This window comes from Lissotriton vulgaris, chromosome 7 (assembly GCF_964263255.1).
Source record: "Lissotriton vulgaris chromosome 7, aLisVul1.2, whole genome shotgun sequence".
Classification (NCBI taxonomy): Eukaryota; Metazoa; Chordata; class Amphibia; order Caudata; family Salamandridae; genus Lissotriton; species Lissotriton vulgaris.
This window is the reverse complement of record NC_141695.1, coordinates 1744082696-1744099851: the sequence shown is the minus strand read 5'-3', so window position 1 is coordinate 1744099851 and position 17156 is coordinate 1744082696. Positions and strand designations below refer to the sequence as shown.

The window sequence follows — 17156 nt, the reverse complement described above, 5'->3', positions numbered from 1 at the left end:
AAAGCGTTCGACCGGGTGAACTGGCCTTACCTGGAACGAGTTCTGGTGAAGGTTGGCATAGGGGAAAAGTTCCGCTCCATGATCCTCAACTGCTACAGGCGACCGACGGCTGTGGTACGCGTGAACGGGTACAACTCTAGGGACTTTAACATCGAAAGGGGCACTAGGCAGGGGTGTCCGCTTTCGCCCTTGCTCTTTGCCCTTTGCATGGAGCCGTTCGCCCAACGGGTCCGCGACAATCCGGCAGTGACGGGGGTGAGGATGGGAGGCTTCACACACGCTATCAGCCTCTATGCTGACGATGTCATCCTCTCGTTGAGAGAGCCCCGGACAGCCCTGCCGGCCTGCATCGAGGAGCTGGCTTCCTTTGGCGCGGTCGCGGGGTTTAAAATGAACATGGGCAAGTCAGTGGCTCTAGATATCTCCCTTGAGCCGGCCACTAGGACTTACCTACAGAACCAATTCCCCATGCTCTGGTCGTCGGAGGCGGTACCCTACCTGGGGATCCAGATAGCTCCCACTTTACCGGCTATGGTTTCGGCCAACTACACTGCCTTAGGTGCGAAGATCAGGGAGGAATTGGGTCGATGGAACCGCGGCACCCTCTCCTGGTTGGATATTGGATATTGGATATTGGATGGGTATTTATAGAGCGCTAACGTTCGCTCCGAAGGGAGCATCTTGGCGCTGTAAAAACCTGGGACCAGATCAGAGGAAGGGCGGTGGAGGGTTAGATGGCTGCTTTAGTCCAGTCGTCAGAAAGATTAAAAATCCACGTTTTAAGGTGCTTCCTAAATGGTTGAGCAAAATGACGGTCCTACCTCAGGTTCTTTACTTGTTCCGGGCCCTGTCGCTCCAGCCGCCGATCGGGTGGATCCCGCAACTGCAGTCGGATGTTTCGCGCTTTATCTGGCAGGGGAAAAAGCCCAGAATGCGTAGAGCCCTCTCACTGCTGGCCCCCGAGGCGGGAGGTTTGGGAATACCCGACTTCCGTAAATATTTTCAAGCAGCGCAGTTGCTTTATCTCGTGGAATGGAGTAGGTGGGAGTCTGATAAGCATTGGCTCTTCCAGGATCAGGCGGTGGCAGGTAGACCTTTACAGGAAATCCTGTTTCTGCGCCGGACTCACCGGCCTAAAAACTTGTACGCCTCCTTTGTTACTAGAGTGCCTCTGAGGGTCTGGGATGCCACTTGCATCACGTACGACCTCACCTCATTCCCGTCGCCACTCACACCGTTGGTGGACAATCCGGACTTTACCCCAGGAATGGAAAAGGGGGCATTCACACACTGGAGGCAGGCGGGGTGTAGAGCTCTGTGTCACATGTATGGCCCAGAGGGGGTTGTCCCCTCCCTGCAGTTTCGCCAGGAATTTTCACTCCCTGAGACAGAGAGGCACCGTTGTATGCAAGCTCGCCACTGGGCTCTTCAACCACAGGTGAGAGAGACGGCCGATAGGCACTTCTCACCATACGAAAAATGGCTACTGTTGCGTACGTCGGATTCGAAATTGATTACGGATCTCTATAAGTTACTGCAATAGCCTTCAACGCGCCTCTACAATCCGGGGAGAGAATGCTGGGAGCGGGAGTTAGGAAGGACATTAAGCCCTAAAGAATGGGAGCACATATTCTATAGAGCGAGGCATTCGGCGTACCACATGGGCCTTACTGACACACTGACTAAGGTTTCCACCTACTGGTACTACACACCTGAACGGGTTCACTAATTTGACCGTAGTAAAGAGGACACATGCTGGCGAGGGTGCGGGCACCGGGGTACACTTACACACATTCTGTGGAATTGCCCTCTGTTGGTCACCTATTGGAAGGAAGTGCTGGACGAAATTCATTCTCATTTTGGCATTGAGCTGCCACGCTTCCCTGCTGGGGCTCCCAAATGGACTGATGTACCCCCTCAGATCCCGTTGGGGTAGGCAGATAGCCATCGCACTAGGTTCAGCAGTCCAAAACATCCTGATACACTGGCGCACCGCCACGACACCCTCCATCACGGGCTGGCTCCATAAATTGTGGCACGTGTTGGGGATGGAGAAACTATCGCTCACAGTGTCAGGGGATATAGAGCAATTTAATGAACTCTGGCAACCATTTCATTCCTTACTGCTCACCGAATTTAGGGAACTTACCTGTCTCAAATACCTCCGCCTCATGCGGCTCACGAGTCCAGCAGCGCCGGCTCCATGAATTGATAGGAGACTCACTTCCCCTGTAAGAGGGGGCCTTGGTGTAGGCTTTGGATTGGGCCTGTGCACTAGACGAAGGGTGGGGAGGGGGTGGGGGGTTGGGATAGGGGAGTTTGGAAGTTGGGGTTTTCAGGGGGTGTTTGCAATGGAAAAGTCCTCTCATGCTGTGACAATGCATACCTTCTGCTGCTGTGTTGAATTAGCACATACGAACTGCACCTGATAGTTCTTCGCCAGGGATGAGGCTTTGCCCGTCCTCACAGGTTGCTCCTTGATAATGCATGTTTGTCCTTGTATGTCATGATGAATAAAATACTTTAAACCTAAAGCCTGGCCCATAGACCTCAGCTTTGCTTAGATATGACCCAAGTCTGAGGTGTGCACAGGTTTTAAAGCCCAGGTGGATCTTATGCCTCATCTCTGCCAGGAAGAGAAGCGTAGACTAAAGATAGTACAGGACGTGAAAGATCAGCACACCCAAGAGTCACAGGTGTAATGGGATGCACACATAGATGGTCTAAAGGCCTGATGGACCCACAATTTGTCACAGTAGGGGGTGTTGTACAGCTAGAACACATACCTCAGATGTCTTTGTTATACGCAGCATATGGATTTTGGGATGTGCAGCCTAAATGCGAACAAGTCCATACTATTTACACAGACCCATAACTACCTGATAATGTGGAGGAAGTGAGTTTGTAATGGTGCCACTGACATGTTTGGGAATCCAGATAACATAGCACAGGATAGAAAAGCTCTGGTGAATCCGATGGACACTCGGCCCAGGATTTCTTTACTGATAAAAGCCATTAACCATGCACAAACACCCCTTATGTGAGGCCCTTTAAAATAGGCAGGTCTAAACCAATGCAGATTATTCAGGTGCAAGAAGCCTCTGTTCCAGGACCAGTCTCCGGTGGGCAATGAAGCAGACATACTTTGGAAGGCTAAAGTTAGGGGTTAGTACATTATGGCGCACGTATACAAGGCATCCGTGCGCTGCAGAAACTAAAATAATCATTCAAGAAAGGGAGGGAGGGAAGACAGATGTGCAAGTTAGGAAATAATTAATAGGTGATGTTAAGCGGTCTTGTGACCCTCCCCACCTCCCTCCCCAGACACATGCCATCATGCTTTTTGATCAGGCTGTGAGAGTAAAGATCTATGATTTGTTGAGTGGGGAGAAGGGAATACCTTCTGTATCAACCTTTGGTGGCTTGTAGTCAATATCTGTAAAATAAATGGAAAAAACAATGCATAAAGACAAGACAAGAATGGCACTGGCACGATACAGACCAGCTTCGATTTCTGGGATAAAATGCAAGAAGAGATGCAGGGGAGCAGTGTGCAGTAAAAACGTTTTGGACATAATAAAGGAATGAGAAGGAACAGAAGAAGAGTTACAACAGAGAAGACACAAAAAAAGATACGTGTATGCTTAAAGCAAGGAAAGACGAGCAAGACAAAGAAAGTGACATGGTTGTCGAAAGACAACGAAAATCACATGGGGATAACAGTGGTCAGAAAAAATCTGACAAAAACACAAAAAATGACAGAAGGAAAACTAGGGAAATACAGGAAGTGGCAGACCTCTAATTGAGCTCTTAGGAGCCATAATAGTTCAAAGAAGGGAGACAGAGGAATCCAACACAGGTCAAATGATGGTGGCAGAGGAAATGCTATGGGTATGATGTGGCCAGACTAGTCCCAACAAAGGAAGAGATAAGTGGTTGACTGGCTGGATGTGATTTGACAAGAAAAATACAGGTATTGACATGGTAACTAGGAGGGCCAACAAGAACACCACATGAAAGGACAGATTTATTGGGGTTTCATAAGGGGTCTTATTATGGGGGACACACCAGTTGGTGACAGAGGTCAAAACATGTTCAATGAGAAACCACTTGAAAAGATTTTGAGATGTTGGCCAGCATGCCCAACAAGGAAGACACAGGAAGCAAGAATGGGACGAAAGTGAACAGAAATAGAGCAATTAGAAAGTTTCAGGAAGTGAAATCAGGGGAAGTAGATGAGGCAACAGAAGCCTCTGACAAATACACAGTGATGCAATGGGGATTACACAGTCTTTCAAGATAGATACAGGGAGTAGCCGGAGCACGAAGGAGTATAAGACAACTGTGAGAAAAACTGCAAAAATAGCACTAGCAGAGAAGCAATGATCTCTGTACAGAGAACATAAGCAATATGGTAGGCAAGGACGCTGGTATGTTGTAAGAAAGGAAATGGCACACTAACAATGCCTGTTGACGCACTAGGTGTTAAGGGAAATCCGGTTGGCTGGTGCAGTTCAACTAACACAGAGGATTTACATTAAACAGGCTGGTGTTCTGGAACAACTGACCTTCACAATACAGCCCAGCAAAAAAGTGCATTCTAAAAAGAATAACTCACCTGCTATGGCATCTTTTGTAACTTTAGTGAAAGCTCCCACATCTGAGATTTAGGAAAATTCCACTCGGGGTGGCCCCAGGGAACGTGACCGTCCCCGCATTGTGGTTAAAGATGCATGTATGTGGTTTATGTACACATTTCACTAATGTATTCCTGTAAGCCTCTCAAGCTCAAAGTTTTTGAATACCTATGAAGAGGCAACAGAATATCTTATGAGCAAAGCTCCTGTCAGAGAGGACATTGAGCAGCCACAAATAAATCTAGTAAGTCAAACTAGAGTTGGGCTTTGGGGCAGAGATGATTTTGTTATGACTTTAGCAATAAGAATATAGAGTCAGTATGGAGTGCATGTCACCCTCTGGAGGTGCCTCACTGACTTCAGTGGTAAATGTAACGTGTGTGATATAATTTATCAACTAGTCCATAATTCATAAATGTTACCAATAGCGGAGCCTATCTCTTCTAGAATTTGAAAGCCATGACCACACGGATCATAGTGTTCATGTTGCAGACAGACAGCACACAACTTAAGGGGTCTCTAAAATCAGAACAATGCAATCTAGGACTCTGGGGAAGCAAATACCCCTACACCAACAACCTATAAACACACAGGTGCCCCCCGTGAAAAGACTTTATATGCAGTCGGTATTATGCAACCCACTACTTCACCCCTGAATTCTCACAGACACCCCAAAACTTTCAAATAATCAAAATGCAATATGCTCTGAAAATAACACAGTCACACCAATTATACATCAACAATCTCCACAACAAAATGGTCAAACTATCCAGGAACACTCCCACTGCACGAATACATACACACACACATACACCCAGAGAATCCCTTCCACCAATATACTGCCAAATCAGCATACAAACCCCTCAAAGCTGATGGGTAGCCACAACCCCCGCTCACAGGCACACATCTACGTACTGTGTGAGTCAGTTCGGTTCCAGCGTGCTGGGTCCAGGATCCGCAACTTCTTGGATTTAATGGCTTCCTCTGGCTTCTTCGCAGAGACCTGCACACAGAAGATGTTGTGTTTTAGCAGACATGGACAGGTGTTATTAGACACATACAATCTTCTGCCTAGGTTACCCAATTTGAAAGGCAAAATAATGAATATTTAAACATGTCTAGTAACACGCTCATATTTTACCAGAACATGTTTGAAACACTCGTTCAAGAGTCCCAGCCCTTGTATAGAGAGACATCATTTTGCAACATTACTCTTGTACTGCTCTAGCCTAAGGATGGTCTTTGAGAAAAAACAGATTTTCTATTCTCTCCAGAGAATAAAGGGTGTCAAGTCAAAAAACTTTATTCAGCCAAATTTTGACCATTAAAGCACATATACACAAACCGTGATTAAAAGACTAAAAACTCATACATTTCATCATACAGAACAAATCTAAAAACTCCTATGCGCTGATCTTACATTGGTCTTTAAAACCCTCATATATTGGTTTTCCCAAACGAAATAAATAACTGTAGGAGTAGTTGGCCTTATTAAGGTGCATTTCTATACAATATTTATCACGTCTTCATAAAACCATGGTCGCTCTGCTACATGTTTATTGCCAAGTCACATTTTTACCTACATCACAACGCCCCTGCTAAAAAGCTCTGCATCCCAGAACTTATTGCAGGTATATCAAAGCAGGCCTCACCTTTGCAAAATGGCAATGTTTAAAAAGTGGTAAAATATATCTACTCCAAAGATCATTATAAAAGCCACAAAAAAACAAAATGTAAAAGGTCTTGTTCTGAAAAATCATCACAGGTACAGGGCTTTAGGGACCCTAGTTTAGAAAATACCCTTTAGAAACGTAAGACACCAGTGAATACAATTAAACCTGAATCTTATTAAAAGAAAGCAATGTTATGGGTTATTTACATTGGACCAGAAAGGTTGCTCTAGGGGCCCAGAGATCAGTAATGTGTATTGTCTTATTGTTGATTTTTAAGTTCGATATATTTCCTTTCCGCCTCCTTTCTAAAAATTGGTTTTTAATAGCTTTCAACTCTCCAGGTTACATCTGTCTTGGATGTATAAAAAGATCAGAAAACCCTAGGTTAGCTAGTTGCCTAGAGATATAAGCTATCCAAAGTACCTCAGCAGACCTATCCAACCTCATGCAACCTTTTATTAAACTTTAGTTCAAGGTAGGCATGGGGCTCGACCACGTTTGTAACTACCAAATTAAGAGGAGCCACTGCTATCTGATCAGATATGTAGCCCTGTCCTAGTTCTTCGTGCAACATGAAAGATGGTGTTCTAGGGGCACTACTAAAAGCTTCCGCACATTTATTTCCTGCCACTTACAGATCACCGGACTCTTTCTCATTGTAGATCTTCAGAAGTGGGCACAAAGGTTTGCTCCCCAATCTCTTAGCAAAGGCCAGAGTAGCTCCATCTGCTCTCGGCAGGTTATTTTTCTTAAGAGCTCGTTACACCACCCATGACCCCTTTTCATTAAACAAAAGCCCCAGATACAGGAATGTAGCAACATTTGTCAGTTACCCCACTTTTACATACCAGTGTGTGCTTTTCAAGTTTTGATTGCCTATGGACATTATGTGTGATATAGAAAGATTTATCGACAGGTCGAGTGAGGTCATATAATTAATAAAAGCATTTACAAGCTGTTTCAAACCTAACGAGTCCTAGCTAACAAAACAGAATCATTCGCGTATTAAGAGTAGGTATAGATTTACCACCTGTGCTAGGGATGTCGTTACTAGCAGTTTCCAGAGCAGCCCCTAGGTTATTTAAATATAGAGTAAACAAAACAGGGCCCAAAATGCACCCCCGTCTTACCTCTCTGTTCACAACCCAGGACTTTGTAAGGAAGCCATTTTAGTTAAAACCCAACAGAGGCAACACTGTCAGGGGAGAATTATTTGTTTTGTCCTTAGACGCTAAAATAGCGTTTGACATGATACAGTGGCCCTTCCTGTTCTCGGTTTTAGAAACGTTTGGTTTCGGGAAGAATTATATGACCTGGGTTAAACTTCTTTACTCCGAAACCCTTGCACAGGTTTTAGTTAATGGCGGTAGATCAAGGCCTTTCAAACTGTATAGAGAGAAGAGGTAGGGCTGTCCCCTTTCCCTGTTGATCTTTGCCCTAGTATTGGAGCCATTGGTGATCTGGATTAGAGGGGACCCGCTAATTAGGGGTATAAAATAGACAGAAGATTGGGAGGATCGGATCTCCCTCTACGCAAACGGCATACTTCTCTAACTGGCAAACCCCATTTCCCCTCTAAACAGGGTGTTACATATCTTCACTGTATTCCAAAAATATTCTGGGTACACCATAAATTGGAACAAATCGATCATATATGTTATAGTGGACCACTCCCTCGGCTGCCCAAATCCTGCACAGTGCAGGTTACCATGTAGGGATTCTAATACTTAGAGGTTTAGGTCACCACAGATCCACCGGTCTTCTATGACCGCAATTTGGACCCGCTGCTCTGACGGTTGCAGGCGGACGTTCAGCACTGGAGGACTCAGCCCCTGTGGTTTCTGGGCAGAGCCTCACTATACAAAATGAAGGCCCTTCGCGATATGTTTATATTTTGCAAAACACGCCCTACTTGGTACCCTCAAAATACTTTTGCTCTGTCGAGGAGATTAAGACGCTCCTGTTGGACGGAGGAGTCCCCCCGAGTAGCGCAAAACAAGTTGATTATGGGCTGGTATGACGGAGCTCCAATATTACTACTGGCCATTGCAGCTAATAGTGGTTAATAAATGGGCCCATATAGAACAGGATGAGCCTGTGTATAGATTAGATATACAGAATATGATGCCAGGAGGTTTCCTTAGAGCCCTCTATGGAGGGGACGAAATTAGCCGATGTACACTCCAACATTTACAACGAGCAAAATTTGGCACATGTTGTAAACGTCATTTGGTTGGAAAGATAAAATCACTCTAACCACCCCCCTATGGGATTCACTGCAACTGGGACTTTTGGTGCACCAGCAGGGCTTTGATAAATGGGACTGCATTGGTCTTTCCAGGGTGGCTGACCTATGGAAGGGAGGGAAAATCATCTCCTTTGTAGACCTCCAAAAGGAATATGAGAAGTCCCAGACAGAATACTACTGTTACCAAAAGTAATCCTGCTTCGTGCAGCTCTCCCCGAGTCATGCCCCTGAAGGACCGTCTCCTCCATGATCACCTTAAGATAAGGCAATGTCCCCGACATACCAGAAATTGCTCCATAATTAGTCCAAGACCTTGAAGAAAAACAGGACAAAGTGGGAGGAAGACGTGGGGCCCCAAACAGAAGAGGAGTGGTTGGAGGCGCATGCATCCTGCGAGAGGTTGCCATACACTCTTGCTTTAAACTAGTCCAGTTAAAAGTTTTACACAGAACATACTACACATCTATCACATTGGTTAAAATGGGTAGAGGTCATTCTCCGCTCTGCCCTAGACAATGTGGGCAGACAGGAACATTCTTTCATCTATAATGGGAATGCCCGAAAATTCAAGTTTACTGGAGCAAGGTCACTGCAACTGCATACATGGTCAGGGTGAGCAGAAAACAGATGGATTTAAGTCTCCTGGCGTTGAACCGCACGAAAGCGCGGTCTCGCCAGAGACCTATTGTGAGCGACTGCTTCCCAGGAGAGGGGACAAGAGCTGGCCACGCGCAGGGAATTGAGCGGGCCACGCGCACGCGAACGCGCTCGCTGTGGCCAGCTCCTGTCTCCTCTCCAGGAAAGCTCCAAGACCCACGCATGCGCCCACACAGACACACACGAGCGCCCATGCACGCACGCACACATACATACAGAGACACACACCCCCGTCGCACACATACACACACGCACACACACACACAAACGAGTGCACCGAGGCGCCCCCTCCGTCGCACACATACCGCCAGTGCCGCTCCGCGCTCCCCGGTCAGATCCTGTGTGCAGCCACAGCGGAGCCCGAGCGCAACCGCCGCCATGTCCCGTCAGAGCACCCTCTTCAACTTCTTCACCAACTCCCTTCCGCTGCCCGGCGCAGCAGCTCTTCTCCCACCGAGGCCTCTCTTCCCGGCCAGGGCAAGCGGGAGGGAGCTCAACACCAGCGCCACAAGCACGGGAAGAGGCCCGGGGCAGCCGCGAGCAGGGGGGATACTGGTTTAAATGTTCCTGTGATCTGAAACTTTCCAACAGCTGAGCCCTGACAGCAGCGCCCGGAGGGATTCGTAGGGTTTCAGAGCAGCCCCTCTCGGAGGGACCTCAGCGGAGGCATGGAGGCGCCCTGAGGTAGAGCTGCGCACCACGGAGCCCTCAACAAAGCAAGGAGGTAAGAATCGCCTCGGAAAGGTGCCTGCTTCTTGTGCACAGTCGTGAAAAGGTCACGCGTGCCTTTTAAAATCACGGCTTGGCGCATCGTTTATTTCTGCTTGAATATCGTGGCGCTACATTTCGATCTTATTACTCTAGAGCAGCCACACTATTTAAAAGCTCAAAATCGTACTGGTGTATTCTGTTTTAATAACTTTGTCATAAAATCTTACAAAAAATAGAACCCAGGTGGTTTATAACAAAGCGGGGCTTCAATCGAGTCATGGAGCTTAGAGGCGTGCGGGGCACTAAACGTGCTAAACAAACACAGTAGTGCAAATCCTTATGGTGCAGAGTTGCAGACCCTTATGGTGCAGAAGCGCAGAACCGTAGGGTGCAGAAGTACAGATCCTTAAGATGCAGAAGTGCAGAACCTTAGGGTGCAAAGTGCAGACCCGAATGTGCAAAGTGTAGATCCTTAGGGTGCATAAGTGCAACTCCTTAGCGTGCAGAATTGTAGAACTTTAGGGTGCAAAAGTGCAGATTCTCAGGTGGCAAAAGTGCAAATCGATAGGGTGCTTAAGTGCAGATCCTTAGGGGGTAAAAGTGCAAATCAGTAGGGTGCAGAAAGGTTATGGACAATTGGCGCTTGTGTGGCGCACAGTCTCATAGACAAGGGGTGTTCTGCACCCCCGGAGCCCTTTCTTTAAGTGCCGTCCTGTCGATGCTCTGGGTTTACAATTGGCGTTAGTTTGACTTACCTCTGAGGCTGGGGTAATAGTGGGGGGCAAAGAACAGCGGGGGGCGGAAGGGTGAGATAGCCCGTACTATATTTTAGGAGCTACTTTCAGTGTTGTTTCCTAGTAAGACAAGGGAAGGCTCAAGAAGGAGACTCCCGCAATCCGAGCCAGCGCGCCCTTCTGTGCCCTTCGAGCGGGCAGTGGTCTCGGCGTGTGATCTTGGTACTTTATCAGAATTTATTCTAAAACCAAAACCCGGTGTCGGATCCTGCCAACCCCGAGCACATAAACTCAAAGGTGCCCCGTCCAGCGCCAGTCCCAGTCCAGTGACACCAGGGCTTCGGGTTCTGGGACTTGCTGTTTGACCTGGCCCCATTAGAAATTCTCAGAATGCATTGTGGCTGGCTAAAGCAGCACTAATGGTCAAAGTGAAGATTAAAACCCACTGCTGGCGAAGCATCCACGTTGTAACTTCACATCCGACGAGTTTCTTAAGTCTTAGCCGTGAGATGGAGAAGGGGTGCTGTGACACGGGGTCATTGTTTAGTCACTGAACTCTGGCGGCACAGGGGGCCCTTAAGGAGGGGGCTGCTGTCCCGCGCTAATGAGGGGCGTTATATGCACGTAGGTGGGTGCGGGGAGAGGAGGTGCCAGACTTGTATAAGACAAGAAAAAGGTAAACACTTGTGTTTGCACGTGACAACAAGAGCACGCCTTGGGTCGGTGCGCTGCATTCATCAGGCATGCTCTAAGTGCCTGGTCCGGGGTGCAGCCTCACCCCCACTCCCGGTCTCGGCCTGCCGTGTTCAAATGGTTTGTCCAGTACTTTGAAGTGCGCTTCCTGTGACACAGGGACCACTCCTTCCTTGCACTCCTTTTATCTTTCACTCAATTATTACTCAATATTTTCGAATGCTGTTTGCAAATTTTATTTTCATTTCCAAACGTTTCTTTTTAGCGAGTTTTTCATTCTTTATATTTCATTTCTCAATTTTTTACATTTCATTATACAGGCTATTTTAGTCCCAATGCATTTCAAGCATAAAGCTCTTCATCAGGGGATTTCCTTTATCTGGAAACATTATACGTCATGTTAAGTATTCAGTAAATCAAAATAATATGATGTACATAATTAAAAAGCAACATTTAATTATATTCATGCCTGTTCCTGTCATGCATCGTGTATCGCCGATTTGTCTACCTCTTATATCCCAAGGTTTTACTCTGTATTTCATGTCGTTAAACATGTGTGCACGCTGTATCTCTTGTGTGAACATCGCTGCTGTAACACCTTATAACCTGTTTCTAAAGTTATTGTACTAACCTTGAAAGATTCACTTTTACTTTCAAGCTGTAAAGAAATAAACGATACGGTAAAACGCTAGGTCTCTATCAGTATTACATTTACTGATGTAAGATATTACGGAGCCGTTTCCTTACCAGGTGCAAGTTTCCATCTCCTCTCCTCGCTAACTTGGCTTGTGTTGCTCTGTCCCTACGCGCTGTCTACGGCTCTATTGTCTACTCCCGCTCACGTGACCACGTCGGTTGCGTGCTTTGTTTACTACTTGTTAAAGTGAACCGCACTTTGTGACACGGTTACCCGAATGGTGCGTCGTGCTATCTTACCGATGTGGATGGTGCCTAAGGGTATTCATTGTGCTAGACATAGTCATGCGAATGGGTATACTCAAAGGGCATACTTAATATTCAGTTGTTAGACATTTTTCATACAGTACATGTATCAATATATATCACAAATGTATCAAAAACAGTTCGTAAATCATTGTTTGTGCAGTCCTCTAAATATGGATTTACAAGAAACAATTTAGATCCATCCGTTCATTCAGTCCCTTTGGCTGTATGGTACATAAATAATTGATACAAAATACTTCTCTTCTTAGCAGGTAGTTGTTATTGTCTCTCCCTGGAAGGGTTCCCACCATTTCCAAAATACAGAATTTCAACTGGCTTGCATTATGGTGAGCTTGATTAAAATGAACTGCCACCGTTGATTTCTGATTATTGAATCTGATATTGCTTTTGTGCTCAATAATGCGCGTTTTTATTTTTCTTTGAGTTTTACCCACATAGGATAGGCCACAGGGGCACCGTAACATGTATATTACATTGCTTGAATTACATGTGCCTGATACTTTCAATTTTATTGGCGTTCCTTTGTTTGGGTGATTGATAGTGTTGCTTTTGATGATGGCTGAACAGTTACCACAATTGTAACATGGTAATGTACCTTTGTATTTTGTCTGTTCTTGCGTATTGGATAGTTTTAGTAGTTCTTTTAAATTTCTTGTTCTCTCATACGCAAAAATTGGTGGTTTGCTAAATATTCCCTTAAAATCTTCTTCCAGTGCCAATAATGGCCAATGCTTTCTGATTGTTCTCTTGATTTTCACACTGCGCGTTGTAAATTTGGATACGAATACACTTCTTTGTTCCTCTGGTTTGTTTTTGGGTATTAATAGATGTTGACGTTGTAATTTATCTGCTCTCTCAGCTGCTGATTCCAGAATGGGTTCCGGGTATCCTCTCTTCTTGAATTTTTGTAATGTTACACTTTTGTGTTTCGCATATAGTTAATTGGTGGATGCTATTCGTTTTATTCTGAGTCTCAGATGACTTGTTGTGTCGTAAGACATCTCAGATGATTGGTTGTGCCTTGAGCTGTCTCAGATTATTGTTGTGCTGTGAGGGAGGGTTGCATGAGTAAATGTGCTGTTGTAAAAGCAAAGCTTTCAAACTAGAAGCCTGTGGTGGAGATCTGCGCTCGAGATAAGAGTCATGTCAGTCTAACGTTTAGTTGGTGCATCGTGATCTTACTGAGAGGTCAGAGAAGCGAGTTTATCGCTTGCTATTCAATACACTGTGCCCCCCCACTAACCACTACTAAAGTAAGAGTTCAGAGCTCGAATTCAATACTCCGGGAGATCTTAGGGCTCTAAGGAACCAATACTATGATCTCATAGGAATACAATAGTCTTTGCGTTTTGGGCATCGGTGGTAAACAAGAGTATTCACAGAACCGTAGGGCTTAAAAAATTTGTCACAGTGTGTTGCAAACCCATCCCTATAAAATCTGTCCCAACCACACTTACCTTTTTCCTGAAGAACATCCCTTTTGATTTCTTGCTGTCCGCCACCTTGGTCTTCACACCCAGAAATTTCATGTAGTTAACAATAGCAGTAAAAATAGCGGAGCTGTTGCAAAAGAGAGGAAATTATAAACAGATCTGTTTTTGGAACTCACACCTGTAATATAGAATGTTGTCACACACCTCCACCTATCACATTGACTCATGCCAGCCACTCAAGCTTGGACTCTTTGCTCTTTCATGCTTGCTACCCCACCTGGCATCTCAACCCCAGTGTTGAAGTGCACCTTCCACCCCATTCCATCTTTCGCAAAACTGCAGGACATCCAACCTGTTCCTCGCCAACAACACAGATAACTGTGGAGCAAAGTCCAGATCCAGTGCAGGAGCAATATGACACTACTAGATTCCTACTACCCTTACAGGACATTTCAGGGAGGATGCACACACAAAAGGAGTTTACAAGACTTGTAATGGTGTAGCTTGGAAAAAAAGCTCACAGTGCTGATTTCTATGACTGACCATATACTGCTTGCGAAAGCTCACATTGCTGAGCTCCTATACTTCTGAGGCAGCACTGCTGGAGAAAGCTCGCCCTGTGGAGACCTGTAGTAGTGCCAGTGCACTGCTGGTGGATGCTCACACTGCAGGGGACCAGTAGCACTGACAGGGCACTGCTGGAGGAAGCTCACACTGCTGAGCTCCTATACTTCTGAGGCAGCACTGCTGGAGAAAGCTCGCCCTGTGGAGACCTGTAGTAGTGCCAGTGCACTGCTGGTGGATGCTCACACTGCAGGGGACCAGTAGCACTGACAGGGCACTGCTGGAGGAAGCTCACACTGCTGAACTTCTATACTTCTGATGCAACACTGCACTGCTAGGGAGCTGTAGCTCACACTGCTAGGGAGCTGTAGCACTGCCAGTGCACTGACTGAGGAAACCAACACTACTGGGCTCCTATACTTCTGATACATCACTGCTGGAGGACGCTCACACTGCTGAGCTCCTTTACTTCTGAGGCAGCACTGCTGGAGGACGCTCACACTGCTGAGCTCCTATACTTCTGAGGCAGCACTGCTGGAGAAAGCTCGCCCTGTGGAGACCTGTAGTAGTGCCAGTGCACTGCTGGTGGATGCTCACACTGCTGGGGACCAGTAGCACTGACCCTGCACTGCTTGTGGAAGCTCACACTGCTGCACTTCTATACTTCTGATACAGCACTGCAGGAGGGCGCTCAGACTGCTGGAGACCTGTAGCACGGACAGTGCACTGCTGAAGGAAACTCACACTGCTGAACTTCTATACTTCTGATGCAGCACTGCACTGCTAGGGAGCTGTAGCTCACACTGCTAGGGAGCTGTAGCACTGCCAGTGCACTGACTGAGGAAACTAACACTACTGGGCTCCTATACTTCTGATACATCACTGCTGGAGGACGCTCACACTGCTGAGCTCCTATACTTCTGAGGCAGCACTGCTGGAGAAAGCTCGCCCTGTGGAGACCTGTAGTAGTGCCAGTGCACTGCTGGTGGATGCTCACACTGCTGGAGACCTATAGCACTGACATGGCACTGCTGGAGGAAGCTCACACTGCAGGGGACCAGTAGCACTGACAGGGCACTGCTGGAGGAAGCTCACACTGCTGGAGAACAGCAGCACTCACATGGTACTGCGAGAGGAAGCTCACACTGCAGAGACCTATAGCACGGACAGGGCACTGCTGAAGCAATCTCACAATGCTAGGGGCATGCACACTGACATAGTACCTGCAGGTGGGGGTTCACATTGAAAGACAAGATCAGTGTGTCTGAGTCCAGTAGCAGCGACATGGGACAGGGCTGGCTTTATTGTAAGGCATCATGAAAAGCTACCACTGTTTCACCCGTAGTGAAGTCACTGGCGGCCACAGCGTAGTGAATGCAGCTCTTCCTCACCATGTGATGTCACTATTGACCTCAGCAAAGAGAGTGTGTGCAAGTGTGTTACAAAGTGGATACAAGCTTATGGCCACTGTGTAATCCTAGTTCTCTGTGCTGAGGGTTGAGTGTGAAGGTGGAAGACCCTGCTCACAATCTGCAGCCCCTAGCAATCCTTTCCAGACAGGTATGATAGCTCCCTTTTCTACATGCAAAGAGCAACATCCACCCTAAAGTGGACAATAATAATGGCTCTAACCAACCAAGCCCACACCCAACACACTCCACATTGAACACGAACACATACACACGAACACGAAAACACACACACACACACACACGCACAAACATGAACGCACACACACACTCACGAACAAACACACACACACTGTGTGCTGGCTACATCTAGTCACTCAGCATGAAATGTGGGGTTTCGTGTGTGTGCCAGCCAATGGATGGAAAGAAGAGAAGGGATGGGGGAGGTATCCATGAGACAGGAGGGGGCAACACCTCATTTTCAACCATTAGCACTTCCCTCTGTACAAGGGATCCATTTAAATCAAGCATGCAGTATTTTCTGCTTGCCTTTTCTCCTCGTCCGTAGAAATTGTTAAGCTGAAAGAAAACAGAACAGTAGGTCACAAGTTGAGAAAATCAGACGTGGCTAAAGCTTCCAGGGGGCACTGCCCACGCACAAAACCCACCCTTGCAGATGCCTCATCTCCCCATTCATTTAGTGTGCAAACCACATACAAGTACACAGACCTTTAAAGGAAGGCCCAATATGCCATGTAACTGTCACAGTGGGGAACAAACGGGACCAAAAAGGATACTCCACTGTGTGTCCATGAGGAGGGATGTGGCAAGTATGTGGAGTGGCTTGGAATAAGGTGTCTTGGATGAGAGGTATATGAATGTATGTTTAACACAAGCAAAGAGAAGATTCATGAGACATCAGGTGAAAGAAAATGCACTAAGTGCCAACTGCAAAGAGGTGTATTACAGGCTAACCAAACGTCTTTGTGTTGCGCCCCAGCTGAAAAAAGATGTAATGAAGGCTAGCTAAACGAAGGTGCATCGAGCCTCAGCAAAAAACAAGAGGTAGTAGAGACTGAAGGAAGGAAGACATGCACACCTCCTGCTGAATGAAGGAGCAATGGAGGCAGAATGAAACAAGCATTTACAATGCAATAGCTCTTGAATTAGGAAAGTTTGAGCTATTGGTATTGTAAAGGACACATTTTTTATTTACGTTTTGGTTTTGAAAATAGCGAAATAGCTTTGTCATTTACAATACCAATAGTTTTAACTTTCGCCTATAGCATTTGTAATGCAATATGTGTTGTATTTACGTGACTTAGATGTATTGATATTACAAATAACAATGGTTTTCAATTTTTTTTAAATAATTAATACTTAAATAAAAGTTTTTGTAATTTATAATGGCAATAGCTTAAACTTTTGTAAATA

The 17156-nt window shown here is 46.2% G+C and overlaps 1 protein-coding gene across 7 annotated transcripts in view; it reads right to left on the bottom strand.

The window, feature by feature from the left end:
- ARHGEF1 (Rho guanine nucleotide exchange factor 1) overlaps positions 1-17156 on the bottom strand; it is a 520185-nt gene that overhangs the window by 179071 nt on the left and 323958 nt on the right. For 4 of the 7 annotated variants that reach the window (XM_086933027.1, XM_086933031.1, XM_086933026.1 and 1 more), the window contains exons 9-12: positions 16272-16301; positions 13774-13876; positions 5553-5640; positions 3401-3436 (exon numbers count right to left, since the gene is read on the bottom strand). In XM_086933027.1, coding sequence (XP_086789153.1) covers positions 3401-3436; positions 5553-5640; positions 13774-13876; positions 16272-16301 — 257 coding nt within the window. The remainder of the gene's footprint in view (positions 1-3400; positions 3437-5552; positions 5641-13773; positions 13877-16271; positions 16302-17156) is intronic. The other 3 variants (XM_086933029.1, XM_086933028.1, XM_086933032.1) reach the window with 1 other exon arrangement.